Raw genomic sequence first — 21,448 nt, 5'->3', positions numbered from 1 at the left:
CTGCTACTGTCCCAGTACCCTATCGTTGAGCCAGAAAGTCGAGGAAAGGTTGCCACCGTTTAAAGAACCCTTGCACCGATCCTCTCAGGGCGAATTTAACCTTCTCAAGCTTAATAAAGCCCGCCATGTCATTGATCCAGGTCTCCACACTTGGGGCCTCGCGTCCTTCCACTGTAGCAAAATCCTTCGCCGGGCTACTAGGGACGCAAAGGCCAGCACACCGGCCTCTTCCGCCTCCTGCACTCCCGGCTCTACCCCAACCCCAAGATCGCGAGTTCCCATCCTGGCTTGACCCTGGATCCCACCACCCTTGACACCGTCCTCGCCACCCCCTTCCAGAACTCCTCCAATGCCGGGCATGCCCAGAACATATGGGCATGGTTCGCTGGACTCCCCGAGCACCTGGCACACCTATCTTCACCCCCAAAGAACCTATTCATCCTCGTCCCAGTCATGTGGGCCCTATGCAGCACCTTGAATTGGATGAGGCTAAGCCGCGCACACGAGGAGGAAGAATTTACCCTCTCCAGGGCATCAGCCATGTCCCGTCTTCGATCTGTTCCCCCAGTTCCCCCTCCCACTTCGTTTCAGCTCCTCTACTTGACGCCTCTTCCTTCTCCTGCATAAGCTTGTAGATATCGGATATCTTCCCCTCCCCGACCCAGACCCCCGAGAGCACCCTGTCACTCACCCCCTTCGCGGGAGCGCAGGGAATCCCTCCACCTGCCGTCTAGCAAATGCCTTTACCTGCAGATATCTAAACATGTTTCCCGGCGGGAGCCCAAATTTCTCTTCCAACTCCCCCAGGCTCGCAAACCTTCCGTCGATAAACAGGTCCTTCAGCTGTCTAATGCCCGCTCTATAGCCAAAAGGATTTTTAAAAATTCATTCATGAGATTTGACCATCTCTGGCTAGGCCAGCATTTACTACCCATCCCCAATTGTCCTTGAGAAGGAGGTAATGAACTGCCATCTTTGTGGTATAGGTACCCACGGTGCTGTTAGGGAGGAAGTTCCAGGATTTTGACCCAGTGACAGTGAAGGAACAGTGATATATTTCCAAGTCAAGATGGCGTGTGGCTTGGAGGGGAACTTCCATGATATGGTGTTTCTCCTGCCCTTGCCTTTCTAGATGGTAGAGGTCATGGGTTTTGAAGGTGCCTAAGAAGCCTTGGTATGGTGCTGCAGTGTATCTTGTAGATGGTGCATACTGCTGCCATTTTGTGTTGGTGGTGAATGTTTGTAGATGGGGTGCAAATCAATCGGGCTGCTTTGTCCAGTAATGACATGAGGTGCCATTGTGGTCAGGTAATGTTCCTCGCTGCAGCTTCTTGTCATTAGGCCCATCCCCCCCCCCCCCCCCCCCCCCCATAATTTGTACTGGTATTTTGATCTTGCTGAAAGCTTTATTCCTGTTTCTGAATGATGTGAAACATATGCATTTTATTGTAGCATAACATTTGCTGATAACGCGTTTGATTTACTTCAGAGACTTGAACCAGTTATGTAGCAGGTAGGTTTGTTGTGTGGAAAGCCGAGAATAACAAATTGGAAAAAGGCAAACTTACATGGTACAACTAGATGGCTTGGGCAAACAGTTCAGGAATATGTCTGAAATGAAGACAGGCTCATTAAAAGTCTTAAGAGACAAGTTATGAAGGAACGCTAAGGGCATTTATGTGCCATACGTATTTAAAATAATTTAAAAGTAAGCTTTACCTAAATTGGGCAAAGAATGTGGGCCTGCAGGACATCAAATTTATAGATTCAAATAAAAATGTTTTCTATCTCAGACTTGTGATCATTTATAATAAAACAAATAATTTATCTTGGGATAAATGAGTGACTTAAAAGACCGTTTATACAGGATAAGTGTTGCTTTTAAAAAAAAATGATATCTGAAAAGAGGAATCGAGTTATAGAAATATTAGTAACATTGACATTTCAGTCGTCAAACGGGGAAGGAACCTGTCCATGATTGGGTAAGTAGGCAAGGTCGTGCAAGAATCCTGGATGGAGCAGTTTTTTATAGTCTTGCTTCAGATTCAGTGTTCTAGTCTCTGCTGGGCTGTGCCACGTCATAGTACATACAAATTGACCATTCTTGTGATAAATTCTTGGGCTGAAAACTGTACCATACTTTTGATTTTAAAATTGAAGCTTTCATTTATTTTCCACCAGACCAGATTTGTTTCAGACTGCATTACAGGAAGCTTCCAAACGTCCCCAGAGTGAGTACCAAAATATTACTTCAGTGATATATAGAGGATATATCACCGCTATATCAGTTGGCTAGATGGCTGATTTGTGATGAGGAGTGATGGAAACAGCATGGGTTCAAATCCTGTATCCGTTGAGGTTATTGTCGAAGACCCCTTCTTCTCAATCTTGCCCATTACCTGAGGTGTGGTGATTCTCTGATTAAATCACCATCAGTCAGCTCTCTCCCCAACAAATTGGAGAGCAGCCTATGGCCCTCTGGGACTGTAGCAACTTCCATTTCATTTCAGATCATTGAAGGTGGTAGGACAGGTGGAGAGAACAATTAGTAAAGCATATAGTATTCTGGGTTTTATTAATTGGGGCATAGAGTAAACGAGCAAGAGAAGTTATGGCAATTTACACAAGACACCAGTTAGACCTCAGCTGGAATATTATGCACAGTTATGGGTGCCACACTATAGGAAGGATGTGAACATATTGGAGAGAGCGCAAAAGGGGTTTACAAGAATGGATCCAGGGATGAGAAACTTAAGTTATGAGAATAGATTGGAGAAGTTGGGACTGTTCTCCTTTGAGAGAAGGCTAAGAGGAGATTTGATAGAGGTGCTCGCAGATCATGAGGGATCTGGACAGACTAGCTATGGAGAAACAATTCCTGTTCGTAAGAGAATCGAGAATGTGTGGGCGCAGATTTAAAGTGATTTGCAAAAGAAGCAAATGTGATGTGAGAAATAATTTTTCACACCGCAAATGATTAGGGTCTAGAATGCACTACCTGGAAGAGGCAGTTTGATTCAAGGCATTCAATGATTATTTGATAGAAACAGTAGGCAAGGAAAAGGCAGGGGTACGGCACTAAGTCATGATGTTTGTTTGGAGAGCTGGTGCAGACACAATGGTCCAATTGGCTGCCGTGTGAACCATAGCAACTGTGATCAATAGATAAAAACACCACCAACCTTTCAGAAATTTCTCAGGAGAACAGAAATGTGGTTCCATCTGTGATCCTCCCAAGATCACTGAAGATACTGAACAAAAATCCTTGTTTTCATTCGAGGCTGAGAGTTTTCAATCTATCATTGCCTGGATCTTGGACCGGCCTATTGCATTCAGCCTACTTTACAGGCTTCTAAAGCTTCAAAACATGAAAACTGGAATCAACTCACTGGTCACCAATATCCGTGCCATTCCTCAATAGTTTTTTTTTGTCTAACCACTGTGTAATGTTTTTTGTAGAGCAACCACAATATCTGCAATCCAGTTAGCATGACTCAAACAGGTGTCTTGACATCTGAAGCGCAGCTCCAAAGTGAGTCAGTGGTTCTCGGCTGATGTCCAAGGCCATTACTGCTTTCCCCCCTCTTTGGTTCAGATTAACATTCGGGAATTTGGCATGAATACCATCAATACTTCCTGTTACATTGGGGTCATGTGGATTGGAGCTAATTTTATCTTGGCAAAAGGGTTTGCTAACACTGCTCTTTCTGAATAGCACATTCATTGAGGAATTTCCTCTGCAAATACTTCATGTCATGGCCTGTGGTTCAAATAACCATACAGTATCATGTTGTCTCCAGACCTAAAGGATACCTCCTTGGGTTTGTTGAAGAGTACAAAATATCTTGTGTTTCCATTGGACGGGGTGAGGATTCAATTGATGGATACCAGTGCTGCTGGAAAGAAAGCTGTGACACTTTGTGGGTATCACCATGACGAGAAAAATATTTTTGATCAACCCCTTGGTCTTGATGTGCTTTTTAGTTGGCTGTGATTTGCGTTTTCTTGACTGGTTCCAGTTGACTATAGGATCCACCTGAGTCATTATCAGTACAAATGCAGTTAATTTTATATGCATGTTGTCAGTGATCTTTTTTTCTTTTTTAAAATAGCAAGGTCGCAAACTTCCTTGGAAGAGAAAGCCCCAGAGGTGAAAAAGCCAACAACAACTACTACAACTGCTCCTACTGTAGCAACTGCTACTACAGCAACTGCTACTGCCGCAACTGCTATAGCTGAAACAGCTACTGCCACAGGTAAACTGAAGTAACTCCCTCCCCATCTCTGCCCTGTATATTAATAAATTAAATACAGCTAAATTCTTTACTCCAATTGAATGCTTATTTTCTTTGCCATTAATTATATATTGACATTTATAGTTGCCGAATTCACTTGTCCAGAATTCTCTGCACAATTTACAGTGCATGTTGTCAACACCACCTGCTACAGAGTATAGGTTAGAGGAGTGTGGGTTTTTCAATACACATAAGTAGTCGATGATGCCTGCTAAGTGCTAACTGAGTGTCCACTGGGTACGTTTTATTTAATGCTAAATTAAATTATTACTTTTGCTGTGCAGATATATCCTTTTATTGTAGAAATTTGAGGGGAACTGTACAGTCCTAGGAATACAAAGGTTTCCCAAGATATTTGAGGCGAGAATTTGGACACCAGCTACTCAGTTTGGTAGCACAAGAGGATTTTGGAGTTAGCAATGGCAGAAGTACTCTAATGCATCTCGACGCTTACACAATGTAATGGCCAACTTAACTTTTCATGACATGCAGCATCTCAGAAAACCATTTAACACCTACGTCTCAGAATGTTCATAACTCCTGAGCAGGCTCTCTTTCTCTCTCTCTCGCTCTCTCTCCCTCTCTCTCTCTCTCTCTCTCTCTTCTCCCCCCCCCCGGTTTGGCAACTATCAAACGAGGTAAGTTTTCCGAAATCTTCAAAAACCTGCCCAACTTAACAAACATAAAGGTGACAGGAAATACAAATTTCCTCTGGGGAGGTCAATGGCGACCCTGATGGTGTGTGTGCGGGGTCACATTCTGAACCGGACCTGAACTTCCTTTGGAAATTGAGTTTTCATATTCTACATTCAATAAATGATACATTATCAGGGGGAAAGAAACACGTATATTTACAAGCGAGCATTTTCATAACAACTGTGGCCGTGACCCCGCCCCAAACCGGTATACATTTTTTACATTCCCTAATATGGCCCTGACACCATATTCACAGGCATTTATATACAATCTCTCCCCGGCAATCTACTAGTTGCTGGCTACAAACAGATCTTGAAACAAGTTGGTGAACGCCTTCCACATCCTATGGAAGCCTTCTTCTGACCTGCGGATGACAAATTTTAATTTCTCCAGCCTGAGAAATTCCACCAGGTTGGACAACCAGTCTGCAGCCTTGGGTGGTGCTGCCGATCACCAACCGAGCATGATTCCCCAGCTGGCGATCAAGGAGATCCTCCGCATGAAGAGCTCTGGGTGATTTGATACCCCGAAGATCATCACATTTGGGCATGGCTCCACCCTCACTCCCACAACCTCATACATGGCCCAACAAGCCTGGGTCAAGCCCAGAACATTTTGTGGTTGGCCAAGCATCTGGCAACCGTTCGCATTTGTCCTCCAGAAGAAAGTGCTCATTCGAGTTCTGGTTAGGTGCAGCCACCGTCTTTATCTGCGTTAGGCTCAGCATTGAGCATGTGGAGGTGAAATTCGTCCTGTGCAGTGCTTTGACCCAGAGTCCTCCCCCTATCTCTATGCCTCGTTCCTCCCATTTTTTTCCTTTTCTTGTCCATGGGGAGCATTTCTCCAGCATGCTCATACGTACTCCCACAGTTCCTCTCCCATAGGTCGCCCACATAAAGCAGTATTTCTACTAGTGAGTATCCTGGTATCTGGGGGTACGCTGTTGTTTCTTTACAGAGGAGGTTTTCGACTTGAATGTATCTCAGGCCATTCCCTCTTGGTAACTGGAACCTCTCCAGGACTTACCCCTGGGTCGCTACTATATTGTCCGTGAAATTGCCCCTAACCGTCAGAGTCCCCTTGACCTGTCTCCATCTTTTGAAGGTGGCGTCTGTGATTTTGGAAGTGAACCTATTGTTGCCATTTTGGCCATGCCATTTGGCACCATGTGCAAAGTGTGGCTACTACTACTGGGCTCCTTGAGTATTGGTTTGGGGGGGGGGGGGGGGGGGGGGGGGGGGGGGGGGGGGGGGGCGTTGAAGTGCTGTTGTGACTACAGCTCAGAGGGATGTCCCTGTGCAGGAACTCTCCTCCATCCTTGGCACTCTTTTTTCCCCCTCTCTCTTCTTTCTCCCCCCCCCCCCCAAAAAGTTGTGGGCTATTTGGATCCATAGGCAGTGGACTTTGGTCTGGGCCAGTTTAAACGGCAGTCCCTTCAGCTCTGCCCCCTCATGTGAATTGTCATGGAAGACTTCGCTCTTACTCAAGTTAACCTTGTAGCCTGAGAAGGCTCTGAACTCCTTGAGGGTGATCGCCAGTAGCCCAATTGCCGGAGTAAACAATAGCAAGGACAGTGGGCATTCTTGCAGCCGGAAGTATTGAGAGTCGGTGGGTGTTTTTCTGTATGCTCGCAGTAGCTGTACAGTAATTTCACCCAAGATGAATCCTAGCCCAAACCCAAAATGTTCCAGTACCTCTGAGGTACTTCTATTCAGCCGTGTCAAAGGCCTTTTCTGCATCCAGGGAGATGATCATTTCTGGTGTGCTCTCCCGAGATGGAATCACTATCATGTTCAGCAGGCGCCTGATGTTCGATGCCTGCCCTTGACAAAGGCTGTCTGGTCCTCCGTGACTACCTCTGGCATGCAGCTCTCCAGCCGCCTCATCAGGGCCTTCGCTAGAATCTTTGCGTCTGCATAAAGGAGTAAGATGGGCCTGCAGGACCTACAGTCTGTTGGGTCTTTGGACTTTTTGGATATCAGTGAAATTGAGGCTGTTGTTGGCAGGGTGCCCCTTACTCACTGCTAACATCTCCTGCAGGTGCAGGGCCAGTGCTGACACATTCTTTTTTAGAAGTCTGCCAGGGATCCATCTTGTCCCGGCACCTGAATGGAGTTCATACTCTCCTTGCCTTCCCCCTGTTCCACTGATGCTTCCATGCCATCTGTTATCTTCCCCCACGACTGACATGTCCAGTCCATCAAGGAACTGCTTCATTTCCAACTCTGTTTGGAGGTGTACAGCCCTCGGTAGAAGGTTGCGAAGGCTTTGTTGATCTTTTCTGGTGCAGCGACTAGCCTGCCACTTCTGTCTTCAACCTGAGCTATTTCCCTTGTGGCTGCCTGCTTTCTCAGCTGGTGAGTCAGCAGGCAGCTGGCTTTGTCTCCATGCTCATAAAAGGCGGAGCTGGTTAACTACTTTCTTGATGGATATGTTGAAGTCCATTTGCAACTTTTTCTCCCTGCCAGCAGTTCCGTGGTTAGTGCTGCGGAGTACCGCCAGTCCACCTCCAGCATGTTGGTTGGTCACTGCCTCCTCCCTGTCTTTGCACGCCATGACTGCGATAAATTCCCCCTTTATCACCACCTTCAGCACCTCCCAGAATGTGTCGGGTGAGATCTCCGCATTCTGGTTTTGGTTACATACCTGTGATACCCGATAACAGAGCCTTTTCGCCAAGGAGGGCCATGCCCAGCCTCCGTGGTCCATGGGCGGGCGTTGAGCCTGGCTCATCTCCAACCTCTCATTCACGATGTGTGGAGCAAGATCAAAGGTTAGTATTCTGCTCCCACTATGCCTGGAAACTTAGATTTCCCACTACAAAGAAGTGGATCCTCGCGTAGACCCTGTGCACCTGGAAGAAGAAGGAAAATTCCTTCTCCCCTGGGTCCAAGAATTTCCAGGAGTCCACTGCCTCATCTGGTCCTTGAAGGTCTTCAGCTCCTTTGCCATATTTAATATGCAGTTAAAGCCTTTATTCCACAACTGCCCTTCCCACCCCGCCATGTTGAATCAGTGTTTATCTATTTCTGCTATGGGTTTCTTTATGAATTCCACGTCATCCGGGTTGGCAGTGTACACATTCACAGGGACTGCTGGTGCTCCTTTCAGAACACTACTAACCATGACATACCCCCCCCCCCCCCACCCCGAGTCATAACAGTCTTTGTTGGAGTGATTGCTGCCCTCTTGTTCAGTACTAGGGCCACCCCTCTAGCCCTCGTCCCGTAACACAATTATTTTGTCTGACCCACCCAACTCTTCCTTACCAACAGTCAATTCTTCTCCCTCGGGTGTGTCCCTGGGGGAAGATACCATCGGCCCTCAGACTTTTCACCGGGCCGTCAAGTCCCCTGATGTTCCAGATGACTATCCTGATGGGGGATGGGGGTAATGGTGTTTCTGCCTCTCTTTCCTCCTCCCCCCCCCCCCCCCCACTTTAAAATATCGACCGTACTTGCCTTTTGGATGTGTGGATATGCCCCTCCACTCCGAGGTTTCCCTTTGTTTGGGGGCCATCCAAGATGGCCACGTTCACCATACTTTCCATGTGTGTCAGCGTCCCTGTGATCCAATGTTTCCCTTTGTCCAGGGGCCATCCAAGATTGCCATCCTTGCCAGTCACGCCATGTGGCAAGGCCTCTGCACTCCTGGGGGTACCTTTGCTGTGGAGTCCACCAAAATGGCAGCTCTTGGTGTTGCTGTTTGCGCTGCCACCAGGCGTGACTTGTTGTAGCCAGCATTTAACCCTCTCCCTTTTCTCCCCTTCCTGGTTCTGTCCTCCCTTCTTGTCTCTCTCCCTTCACCCCCCCACATCCCACAACCCAATTTTCTAATGCTGTTTCTGCACCCTGCCAACAATCTGCCAGGCACTCCCTTCCTGTCGGAGCTGTGCCGTGGCCTACCCTTCACCCATAATTCCCTGCAATGGCTTGCTCACTTGTGTGGTGTCGTCCGTCCCCATTCCTCCCCCCCCCCCCCCCCCCCCCCCCCCCCCTCCCCGGAGCGTTCCCTGACTTCCCTCACCTGCTTTTGCACCTCTTCACTCTCATGCCCTCCTTTCTGGTAATTAAAGCTAGGTTGAAAGTGAGGTAAATATCTTTCATTTTAAAACTATTTTGTTGGGTCGTCACTGCCGTACCAGCTCGTGTCTGCGCACAAAGTCATCCGCCTTGGCCAGCGCAATGAAGTAGAATTCCTTCCCCTGGAAGAGTACCCACAGTTTGGCCAGGAACAACATCTCAAATTGTACCCTACTCCTGTACACGGTCGCCTTGACTGCATTAAATTCAGTGTGGCACTTGGCCAGATCTGCCCCAATGTCTTGGTAAACTCTGGTTAAATGGCCGTCCCACTGGCAGGACCAAGTGTGCCTTGCCCAATTTGGGATCTTCTCCTGATCATGGTGCAGCTTCGCTATTATGGCTCTTGGCTGCTCCCCGCTTTAGGTTTCACCTGGAGTGATTTGTGGACTTTGTCATCTCCGGGGGTTTGGGGAAGCTCTCCCTTCTGACCAGGTTACCCCATCATCTAGGTCGCATAATCTGTGGGGTTTCTGCTCTTGATGCCCTCCAGTAGGCCCATGATATGGAGATTTTGGCTGTGCGACCAGTTTTCTTGGTCCTCAACCTGTGGACCTTCCCCTTGGATTGCCACCAACCTTGCTACTTCTGTTTCCAGGGAGATGATTTGATCACTCTGGTCTGTCGCCACTTTATTGATTGTTGACTCCTGTGCTTCCAGTCAGTGCTCTGTTTCCTCCAACGCCACCTTGAAGGGGGCCAGGGTGTCTGCAGCTGCTGCCTTCACTGTCGCCATCATTTCCAGCTTGATGGCATCTGTGTTTCTAGAGCTCCTGAGTCTGGAAGTCCATGCATTCACTTATCGGTGGATAGTCCAGCCTTGGTCCTGGCGGCTCAGCTCGCTTGGTGTGGCCGGCTCCGACTCGCTTCTCATGCTCACCATCGTCACATCCTCCTCCCCAGGCTTTGGCTGACTCTGCCAACCCTTGAGGTCCTGGGGTTTTGCCGGTCATTTCTCGGTGATTGAGGCTTCTTGTGAGAGGGTGAGAGGTTCAAATGGTTTGGTGAGCTGTTTTCACGTTAAAAATTTAGTTTTTCTGCGTTCCTGGAGGAAAGCCACCTTCCCTGTGTCCGTTCTGCACATCACCCTCACCGAAGTCCAGCTCTGCTGTTTGTAAGCCACAAATGATAACAGCTTCTCTCTTTCTCCCCCTTTTTGGTTTGAGAAGAAAGGAAGAATGGAAACACTACCGCAATGTAATCTTTGGGGCTTTACCGTTCTTTCAGTGGATTCTCCGCGATCACTTTCTCAGTTATGGTGAGCGAACCGACTTCTCCCAGAATTCTCCTCCGTCACTTCTCACTGCTTCCCTCTGCTGGATGCCATAGACCGTTTTAACAAATGCCCAGGGCTGGTTGCTGGAGACATTACTCCTTGCATCCGGGGGAAACCTGCCATGGTTGCGAAAATCTGACTCTTTTGGTCTGACTGTTACGGTCAGTGGTGAAAGTCAGTGTCTTATCAGGCATTGTGCCTCTGTCACCTGAAGATAGGTCACCCCTTATCCTGTATACATGATTAGCCTCTGCCTGAGTTTCTGTGGCTGTTGCAACCCGCCCTCAGCAGACCCTTGCTCCTCTGCAAGTAGTGCACCTCATGCAATTCTTGTGCCTCCTGACTCTTATTATTCTTCTCCTCATTGGATGATGCATCTCCCATAGAGATCACTATCACAATATTTTTCAGAGCAGCAGAGTGGATAAATCACAAAGTCCGAAAGTTTGCAGACAAATAAATGATTAGGAACTCTGATACTGTTCAGGGATTCTGCACTTCAAGTCAAAAACCTCTCAGCACCCCTTGCCTGCTGAAGTTGGAAACAGACCTAACTCCAGCTTTCATATCTATTCTGACAAACAACGATGAAGATGAGCAAGATTCCTACCTGTTGCGTTTCTTGGTGCTGGGACTGAATTGTTGTATCCAAAACACTGCAATTGATTAGACTGCTAATGAGGTTAACTAGCCATTAATGATCAATTTCAAAATGGTGGGCTGGCTCCTGATCCAGACCTGCACTTCTTTGCGACAATGGAAGGGAGTATTGTTCGCCTCCCTTGGAAATGACTTTCTGACTTCCACCTTTTCCCCCTAAAATTTAAAGTACTTAATTATTTCTTTTTCCAATTAAGGGGCAATTTATTGTGGTCATTCACCTACTCTGCACATCTTTGCATTGTGGGGGTGAGACCCACGCTGACACGAGGAGAATGTGCAAAGTCCGCACTGACAGTGGCCTGGCGCCGGGATCGAACCTGGGTCCTTGACGTCATGAGGCAACAGTGCTGACCACAGCACCCACCATTTCGCGCCCGTCGTCTACCTTTCTGTAATTGTTGATGCACATGACCTCTGTCTCATGCTTTCAGAGGATGCATGAAGTCTGTGCGCAACCCATGATCCCCCAGACTGGTGAGCTCCATCGGACCCGGACTCCACTGCCGTCACTCGTCCCACTGGAAGGGTGCACCTTGCTGCTGGTCACTTGAACCACAGACATCTGCTGGCGGTGGAGCAACAGAGCACGATTCTCCTCTGGGTTTGGCTGCCTGTGGAGTAAGAGAGCAGTTGAGATAGAGTTTTGATGGGGGTTTTGCAGGGGTGGAAGGGGTTGTGGACGAGCGCAAAGTCTGTGCCTCAGATGGTTGCATTGATTTGACACTGGTTTTAAGTCCAGTGGCCTGACCATGAAGAGGCCTATGGGCAGCTCTATGTTGCTGTATGGTTGTTGAAAAGGTTGGGCTGTTGAGTGAGTGAGGGGAGGGGTTTGGGAAGAGGGTTTCCTAAGTGAGTGGGGGTAGAATGGTTGAGAAGTGGGACTGCTGAGAGACTGGTGGGGAGTGGGGTTGGGATAAGTGTGTGTGGTTTGTGGGGGGAAAGAGGGGCTGATTACTCATGTCTGTGCGTGTCAGATCAGGCTGAAATCTACATGTGTACCGTATATACTCGCGTATCCTACGATCTCACGTATCAGGCGACCCCTAAATTTTCGTCCCCAAAACATGATTTTATCATATATCTTATGTATCATGCGAGTCACTTTTTTGAGATACCAGATGACACTAGGCTAGGCTTTCAAACAAGTTTAACAAGTACCCAACACGTAACAAGTACCCTAACACATAACAACGATCGAATACAGACCTTAACAACAGAATCATGAAAAGACTCATCCGCCGTAAACAACCGAATGAGAAACAGCTGTTTTGCTGTTTCTAATTACGATAATAAACAGTTACCGTATATACTCACGTATCATGCGATCTCGCGTATCATGCGACCCCTAAATTTTCACCCCCAAAACATGATTTTATGCTATATCTCGTGTATCATGCGAGTCACTTTTTTGGAAATTAATGCCCAAACTAAAACTTCCAAATGGTATCATTGTCTGTGGATTCTGCAGAGTGGATTCTGTTGTGAAAGCTGTTCGCGAATCGAACAGCTTTCCAGCTGGCTTTACTAGCGTCGTTCTGCCACTTGACGTTTCCATTCATAAAAACGGCAAGTCAAACACCCGCGAATTCTGTGAATACTACTCTTCAGATTTTGACCACAGCATTCTGATGGGAAGATGTTCAGCCACTTGACGTTTCCATTCATGTTTTTATGAATGGAAACGTCAAGTAAAACACCCGCGAATTCTGTGAATACTACTCTTCAGATTTTGACCACAGCATTCTGATGGGAAGATGTTCAGCCACTTGACGTTTCCATTCATGTTTTTATGAATGGAAACGTCAAGTGGCTGAACATCTTCCCATCAGAAAAAACGGCAAGTAAATCACCCGCGAATTTTGTATCTCGCGTATCATGCGACCCCCCCCAAATTTAGGTTACAATTTAGGTCTTCAAAAGTCGCATGATACGCGAGTATATACGGTACCTAACACGTAACAAGTACTCTAACACATAACAACGATCGAATACATTCTACCCGTAGCCACTATGGAGAAAAGATCTGCGAAGAAATATACTGCCAAATTTAAGCTGCAAGTTGTTGCCGAAGCGGAACAAAGCAACAACGTTAAAGTTGCAAAGCTGTTTGGTGTCGGAGAAAGCTGTGTCCGAAACTGGAGAAAACAAAAAGAAAAATTGAAGGAAACTCCTTCCTATAAATGTGCAAATCGTGGGTCGAAATGTCATTGGCCGCATTTAGAAGATAAAGTATCAAAGTGGGTGTCCGAAAATCGAGAAAATGGTTATATTATAACACGATCTAAAATAAGACTTTATGCTTTACGAGAAGCAAGAAAAATGGGCATTCGTGTGTTTACTGCAAGTCCCGGATGGTGTACGCGGTTCATGAAAAGACATGACTTTGTGTTAAGAAGGAAAACAAAAATTGCACAGAAACTCCCAAAAGAATTAGAAGAAAAAGTGACTAGTTTTCAAACATTTGTAATCAAACATCGCAAAGCTAACAGCTATAAGTTAAAGCATTTTAAAAATGTGGAATAGCAAATGCTTTGGATGGAAGTGAAGATGATGCTTTATTCGAAGATGCAGGAGAAGAGGATGAAAATATTGAAGACCTGGAAGATGATCAGTATGACGACTGCCTCGATGAAGAAGAATTCCAAGCTTTATTTGATGATGACACTGATAACAATGAAAGCGAATTTGAAGGATTTTAGTTTACCTGTAATAGTTTGTTTTAATAGTGTTTTTATTTTATTAAATGTTAATTAACCTACATATGTATTCCTGTTTTATATTTCATTATGTCCAAAAATAAATTTAATAGTTTCATTAAGAATCGTTTCTGTTTTCCTTTGGTAGTTAGCCTCTCAGCTGATTTGGAAAGCGTAAACATTACGTGTGTATCAGTTACCAGATTGCACTTAGGATATACTATTTGACTTACCGTAAATGGATACGGTCTGCTTAACAGCCTAACAGCCTAATCTTGGCCAGCACTTCACACCCGCAAATTTTGTATCTCGCGTATCATGCTACCCCCCAAATTTAGGTTACAATTTAGGTTTTCAAAAGTCGCATGATACACGAGTATATACGGTATATAAAATTATCCTTTTACAAAGTACTTTATATTATATGCTGATCTATACAATGCAAACTTCAGTAATTAGATACTGAATTTTACTACGCTGCTTTATTGCTGTTTTGTTTTTGTTTAGAGTCACATTACTTTTATGTGTTTATATACATATATGTTAATTCATGGGGTGTGTGTCTTGCTGGCATTCCCTAAATGCCCTTGATACAATAATGCGGTCAGATTGGAAAATAGTTTTGTGAAGCACCACTGTAGTCCTTTTGCTTCACTTCACATGTACATAATCCTATGTTTTGTTGTTCGTATGGTTTTCATCCCATTAAATGCGGAGATCACTTATTGTTGATTTTTTACTAATGCATCTGTCCATAGTCTTGACAGTAAAAGAAGCCACTTGAAGTTTAATACTTCCGCCCATTTAAAGTGACTTGGATACATTTATATCTTTGCTGCTCATCATAAGTGCTTTAATTACACGTTTTGTTGTCACCAATTTTCAACTTTTTGTCTTTGGTCATTCCTCATTCTTTGTTCCTCATAATGGTGAGCAGTAAGAAACTGGAGAAGCAAGTAGATTGCTTTTGAGTTTATAAGATTAAAGGGTGATCTAATTGATTATTTAAAATGACAAGTGATTTAACAGAGTAGATATAGATAAATTGTTTTTGAAGTCCAGACCAAAGGGACAAAACCTTAAAATTTGTGCCGTTCAGGAGTGAAATCGACCAGCATCTTTTTCAGCTCTGTGACTTCTCACAGCCAAGCTTGACACTGTTTTTAGCTGACCTCGGAATGTGCACACATTTATATTTCCCCAACAGATGTCACTGTATTACGACCCTGGTCCTGCATGAGATCAATTATAGTACATCTGCCACTAGGCTAGCTGACATCAGCTAAGCTAGTGTATTATCATTGATAACATCTAACATTGTTCAGTAGAAAAGCTTAAACAGTGGCGAGAGAGACTGGTCTGTCGTATTTAATTAAGTGTTTATCGTGCATTTCCTTAAGTTATAACATTTACATATTGTTGTAGCTGCCTGCCATGGTATTTCAGTTGTGCTTAAACATATACTCAGTTGCAGTTTTCAATACTAAAATCTATACATTTTATTGGGTAAGGGTACAAGTGCTATCAATCAAAGGAGTTAAGATGCAGATTAGTCATGAACAAACTGAACACAACGATCATCGACGAGCATTTCCATTTTTAATCATAGAATCCCTACAGAAGAAGGCCATTCAGCCCATCAAATCTGCACCTGCGCTTGGAAAGAGCACTCTACCTAGGCCCACAGCCTATCCCCTAACCCAGTCTATAATCTTTTGGACACTAAAGGACAATTTAGCATGATCAATCCATCTAACCTGCACATCTACAGGGATGGTGCAGGCGGGAGGGATTCAGATTTCTGGATAACTGGGGCTCTTTCTGGGGAAGGTGGGACCTCTATAGACAGGATGGTCTACATCTGAACCTGAGGGGCACCAATATCCTGGGGGGGAGATTTGTTAGTGCTCTTTGGGGGGGTTTAAACTAATTCAGCAGGGGCATGGGAACCTGGATTGTAGTTTTGGGGTATGGGAGATTGAGAGTATAGAGGTCAGGAGCACAGATTTGACTTCGCAGGAGGGTGCCAGTGTTCAGGTAGGTGGTTTGAAGTGTGTCTACTTCAATGCCAGGAGTATACGAAATAAGATAGGGGAACTGGCAGCATGGGTTGGTACCTGGGACTTCGATGTTGTGGCCATTTCAGAGACATGGATAGAGCAGGGACAGGAATGGTTGTTGCAGGTTCCAGGGTTTAGGTGTTTTAGTAAGCTCAGAGAAGGGGGCAAAAGAGGGGGAGGTGTGGCGCTGCTAGTCAAGGACAGTATTACGGTGGCGGAAAGGATGCTAGATGGGGACTCTTCTTCCGAGGTAGTATGGGCTGAGGTTAGAAACAGGAAAGGAGAGGTCACCCTGTTGGGAGTTTTCTATAGGCCACCTAATAGTTCTAGGGATGTAGAGGAAAGGATGGCGAAGATGATTCTGGAAAAGAGCGAAAGTAACAGGGTAGTTGTTATGGGAGACTTATGACAGGCCAACAAGAGGCGAGGCCACATTGGATTTGGTTTTGGGTAATGAACCAGGCCAGGTGTTAGATCTGGAGGTAGGTGAGCACTTTGGAAACAGTGACCACAATTCGGTGACCTTTACGTTAGTGATGGAAAGGGATAAGTATACCCCGCAGGGCAAGAGTTATAGCTGGGGGAAGGGCAATTATGATGCCATTAGACATGACTTAGGATGTGTAGGTTGGAGAAGTAGGCTGCAAGGGTTGGGCACACTGGATATGTGGAGCTTGTTCAAGGAACAGCTATTGCATGTTCTTGATAAGTACGTACCAGGGAGGAAGGGGTCGAGCGAGGGAACCGTGGTTTACCAAAGAAGTGGAATCTCTTGTTAAGAGGAAGAAGGAGGCCTATGTGAAGATGAGGCGTGAAGTTTCAGTTGGGGCGCTTGATAGTTACAAGGAAGCGAGGAAGGATCTAAAGAGAGAACTAAGACGAGCAAGGAGGGGACATGAGAAGTCTTTGGCAGGTAGGATCAAGGAAAACCCAAAAGCTTTCTATAGGTATGTCAGGAATAAAAGAATGACTAGGGTAAGAGTAGGGCCAGTCAAGGACAGTGGTGGGAAGTTGTGTGTGGAGGCTGAGGAGATAAGCGAGATACTAAATGAATACTTTTCGTCAGTATTCACTCAGGAAAAAGATAATGTTGTGGAGGAGAATGCTGAGACCCAGGCTATTAGAATAGATGGCATTGAGGTGCGTAGGGAAGAAGTGTTGGCAATTCTGGACAAGGTGAAAATAGTCCCCGGGGCCTGATGGGATTTATCCTAGGATTCTCTGGGAAGCCAGGGAAGAGATTGCTGAGCCTTTGGCTTTGATTTTTATGTCATCATTGGCTACAGGAATAGTGCCAGAGGACTGGAGGGTAGCAAATGTGGTCCCTTTGTTCAAGAAGGGGAGTAGAGATAACCCCGGTAACTATAAGCCGGTGAGCCTCGCGTCTGTTGTGGGTAAAGCCTTGGAGAGGATTATAAGAGATACGATTTATAATCATCTAGATAGGAATAATATGATTAGGGATAGTCAGCAATGTTTTGTGAAGGGTAGGTCATGCCTCACAAACCTTATCGAGTTCTTTGAGAAGGTGACTGAACAGGTAGACGAGGGTAGAGCAGTTGATGTGGTGTATATGGATTTCAGTAAAGCGTTTGATAAGGTTCCCCACGGTCGGCTATTGCAGAAAATACGGAGGCTGGGGATTGAGGGTGATTTAGAGATGTGGATCAGAAATTGGCTAGTTGAAAGAAGACAGAGAGTGGTAGTTGATGGGAAATGTTCAGAATGGAGTTCAGTTACGAGTGGCGTACCACAAGGATCTGTTCTGGGGCCGTTGCTGTTTGTCATTTTTATAAATGACCTAGAGGAGGGCACAGAAGGGTGGGTGAGTAAATTTGCAGACGACACTAAAGTCGGTGAAGTTGTAGACAGTGTGGAAGGATGTTGCAGGTTACAGAGGGACATAGAACATAGAACAGTACAGCACAGAACAGGCCCTTCGGCCCTCAATGTTGTGCCGAGCCATGATCACCCGACTCAAACCCACATATCCACCCTATACCCGTAACCCAACAACCCCCCCCTTAACCTACCTCTAACATAGATAAGCTGCAGAGCTGGGCTGAGAGGTGGCAAATGGAGTTTAATGTAGAGAAGTGTGAGGTGATTCACTTTGGAAAGAATAACAGGAATGCGGAATATTTGGCTAATGGTAAAATTCTTGGCAGTGTGGATGAGCAGAGGGATCTCGGTGTCCATGTACATAGATCCCTGAAAGTTGCCACCCAGGTTGATAGGGTTGTGAGAAGGCCTATGGCGTGTTGGCCTTTATTGGTAGAGGGATTGAGTTCCGGAGCCATGAGGTCATGTTGCAGCTGTACAAAACTCTGGTACGGCCGCATTTGGAGTATTGCGTGCAGTTCTGGTCGCCTCATTATAGGAAGGACGTGGAAGCTTTGGAACGGGTGCAGAGGAGATTTACCAGGATGTTGCCTGGTATGGAGGGAAAATCTTATGAGGAAAGGCTGATGGACTTGAGGTTGTTTTCGTTAGAGAGAAGAAGGTTAAGAGGTGACTTAATAGAGGCATACAAAATGATCAGAGGGTTAGATAGGGTGGACAGTGAGAGCCTTCTCCCGCAGATGGAGGTGGCTAGCACGAGGGGACATAGCCATAAATTGAGGGGTAATAGATATAGGACAGAGGTCAGAGGTAGGTTTTTTACGCAAAGAGTGGTGAGGCCGTGGAATGCCCGACCTGCAACAGTAGTGAACTCGCCAACATTGAGGGCATTTAAAAGTTTATTGGATAAGCATATGGATGATAATGGCATAGTGTAGGTTAGATGGCCTTTAGTTTTTGACTTCCCATGTCGGTGCAACATCGTGGGCCGAAGGGCCTGTACTGCGCTGTATCGTTCTATGTTCTATCTTTGGACTGTATGAGGAAACCGGAGCACCCGGAGGAAATCCACGCAAACACTTGGAAGGAAGTGAAAATTTCACGCAGTCACCCGAGGCCAGAATTGAACCCGGGTCCCTGTGCTGTGAGGCAGTGCTAGCCACCGTGCTGCCCATTTCTGGAAGGAAGGTTGATCAAGCAACTGAAAAGAATTCAGCCCAGGGTACACGAAAGAAACTCCTGCTATGACCTCTTGGGGCTGTGATTATCGGCCTTGCAACAACCATCACCATCTTCCTATGTGCAAGGGATAGTCTGGCCATTGGAGAGTTTACCCCTTATTCCTATTGGCTTTAGTTTTATTTGGGCTCATTGATATCACACTTGACTTCAAGGGTGGTAACTCTCACCTCAGCTCAGGAATTAGCTCTTTGGACCAGGGCTGTAATGATGTCAGGCTGCTTGTAGATGCTTCAGCCTCGTCTTTTGCACTGACGTATTAGTCTTTGCATTAATAAGATTGTTGATGTTGACTACACTTCTTTCTTTAGATGTTAAAATTATCCATCACCATTCATGACTGGATGTAGCAGTTCTTTAATATGATCCATTGGTTATAAGAGTGCTTAGTTTTGTCTATAACATGTTGCTTCTGCTTAGTCCATGTAGTCTTGCGCTGCAGTTTCACCAGGTTAGTACCTCATAGAATCATAGAATGGTTATAGCACAGAAGGAGGCCATTTGACCGTCCTGTCCGTACCACACTCTGCAAGAAAACTGTCAGTCACACTCCCGTGCCTTTTCCCTGGAGCCCTGCAATATCTTTCTCTTTAGGTAATAACCCAATACTGTTTTGAAAGCCAAGATCAAATATGTCACCTCCAAACTCTGAGACAGTCCTTTTCTAATCTTACCCATTTACTGTGCATATGCATATACATCGATCGGCGGGCGGGCCTGTGCCGTGGGGGCACTCTTTTTCTTCCGCCTTCGCCATGGTGAAAACCATGGCGAAGGCGGAAGAAAAAGAGTGCCCCCACGGCACAGGCCCGCCCGCCGATCGATGAGCTCCGATCGCGGGCCAGGCCACCATGGGGGCATCCCCCGGGGTCAGATCACCCCCCCAGGACCCCGGCGCCCACCTGTGTCGCCAATCCCGCCGGTCGGGTAAGTGTTTTGATTCCCGTCGGTGGGAGAGGCTTGACAGCGGCGGGGGGTCGGAGAATCCCACCCAATATATCAAAGGAGGACGTGTTGAGTATCCTAAATTGCGTTTAGGTAGACAAGTCACCAGGACCGAATGGGATCTTTCCCAGTTTACTGTGGGAGGCAAGGGGAAAAATAGCTGGGGCCTTAACAGATATCTTCACATCCTCTTTGACCACAGGCGAGGTTCCAGAGGACTGGAGAATAGCCAATGTTATTCCCCTGTTTAAGAAAGGAAGCAGGGATAATCCAGCAATTTATAGGTCGGTGAGCCTGACATCAGTGGTGGGGAAGCTTTTGGAAAAGATATTGGGGGACAGAATATATGCACATTTGGAGGAAATGGCCTAGTTAGTGACAAGCAGCATGGTTTTGTATGAGGAAGGTCAGGTCTCACCAACTTGATGGGAGTTTTTTGAAGAGGTGACAAACAAAATTGATGAGGGAAGGGCTGTGGATGTAGTTTATATGTACTTTAGTAAGGCGTTTGACAAGGTCCCACTTACCAGACTGGTACAAAAACTAAAATCACGGAATTCGGGGTGGGCTGGCTAGATGGATACAGAACTGGCTTGGTTATAGAAGACAGAGTAGCGGTGGAAGGGTGTTTTTCAGAATGGAGATCTGTAGCTAGTGGTGTTCTGCAGGGATCAGTGCTGGGGCCTCTGTCTGTTGTTTGTAGTGTATATAAATGATCTGGAGGAAAATGTGGGTGGGCTGATAAGTAAGTTTGTGGATGACACGCAGATAGGCGGAATTGCTGATAGTGACGAGGATTGTCAGAGGATACAACAGGATATAGACAGATTGGAGACTTGGGCACAGAAATGGCAGATGGAGTTTAATCCAGACAAATGTGAGGTGATGCATTTTGGAGGTTCAAATCTAGGTATGAATTATACTGTAAATGGCAGAACCCTCAGGATCATTAACATACAGAGGGATCTGGGCGTGCAAGTCCACAGTTCCCTAAAGGTGGCAACGCAGGGGGCCAAGGTGATTAAGAAAGCATATGGCATACTTGCCTTCATCAGCTGGGGCATTGAATACAGGAGGGGAGACCTGATTGAGGTCTACAAAATTATGAGAGGCATCGACAGGGTGGATAGTCAGAGGCTTTTTCCGGGGGGGGGGGGGGGGTTGTTAATAAAATGGGGGCACAGGTTCAAGGTGAGAGGAGGAAAGTTTAAGAAAGATGTGCGGGGTAAGTTTTTCACACACACAATGGTGGATACCTGGAACACGAGGATGTGGTGGAAGCAGGCACATTAGCAACATTTACGAGGTATCTGGATAGGTACATGAATAGGGAGGAAATAGAAGGATTCTGACCAAATAAGGGCAGAAAGTTTTGTTTTTGATTAGGGCACCATGATTGGCACAGGCTTGGAGGGCCGAAGGGCCTGTTCCTGTGCTGGACTTTTCTTTGTTCTTTGCTTGATAAAGGTTCTCCTCATTTCACCTCTTGTTCTTTTGTGAGTCACTTTAAAGCTGTGTTCTTCAGTTTTTATTCCTTCCACAAATGGGAACAGTTTTCCCCTATTTCCTCTGTCCAGATCCCTCAAGATTTTGAACACCTCTATGAAATCTCCTTTCAGCCTCCTCATCTTAAGGAGAACAGCTCCAGTCTCTC

At 46.1% G+C, this 21,448-nt stretch overlaps 1 protein-coding gene across 13 annotated transcripts in view; it reads left to right on the top strand.

Moving 5' to 3' along the window:
* LOC119974673 (general transcription factor II-I-like) overlaps positions 1-21,448 on the top strand; it is a 195,368-nt gene that overhangs the window by 156,488 nt on the left and 17,432 nt on the right. For all 13 annotated transcript variants that reach the window (XM_038813765.1, XM_038813764.1, XM_038813763.1 and 10 more), the window contains 2 exons: positions 2,182-2,231; positions 4,113-4,256. In XM_038813765.1, the coding sequence (XP_038669693.1) occupies positions 2,182-2,231; positions 4,113-4,256 (194 nt within the window). The remainder of the gene's footprint in view (positions 1-2,181; positions 2,232-4,112; positions 4,257-21,448) is intronic.

The sequence above is a fragment of the Scyliorhinus canicula genome, chromosome 12, assembly GCF_902713615.1.
Source record: "Scyliorhinus canicula chromosome 12, sScyCan1.1, whole genome shotgun sequence".
NCBI classification, from domain to species: Eukaryota; Metazoa; Chordata; class Chondrichthyes; order Carcharhiniformes; family Scyliorhinidae; genus Scyliorhinus; species Scyliorhinus canicula.
This window is presented reverse-complemented; position numbering and strand designations above follow the sequence as displayed.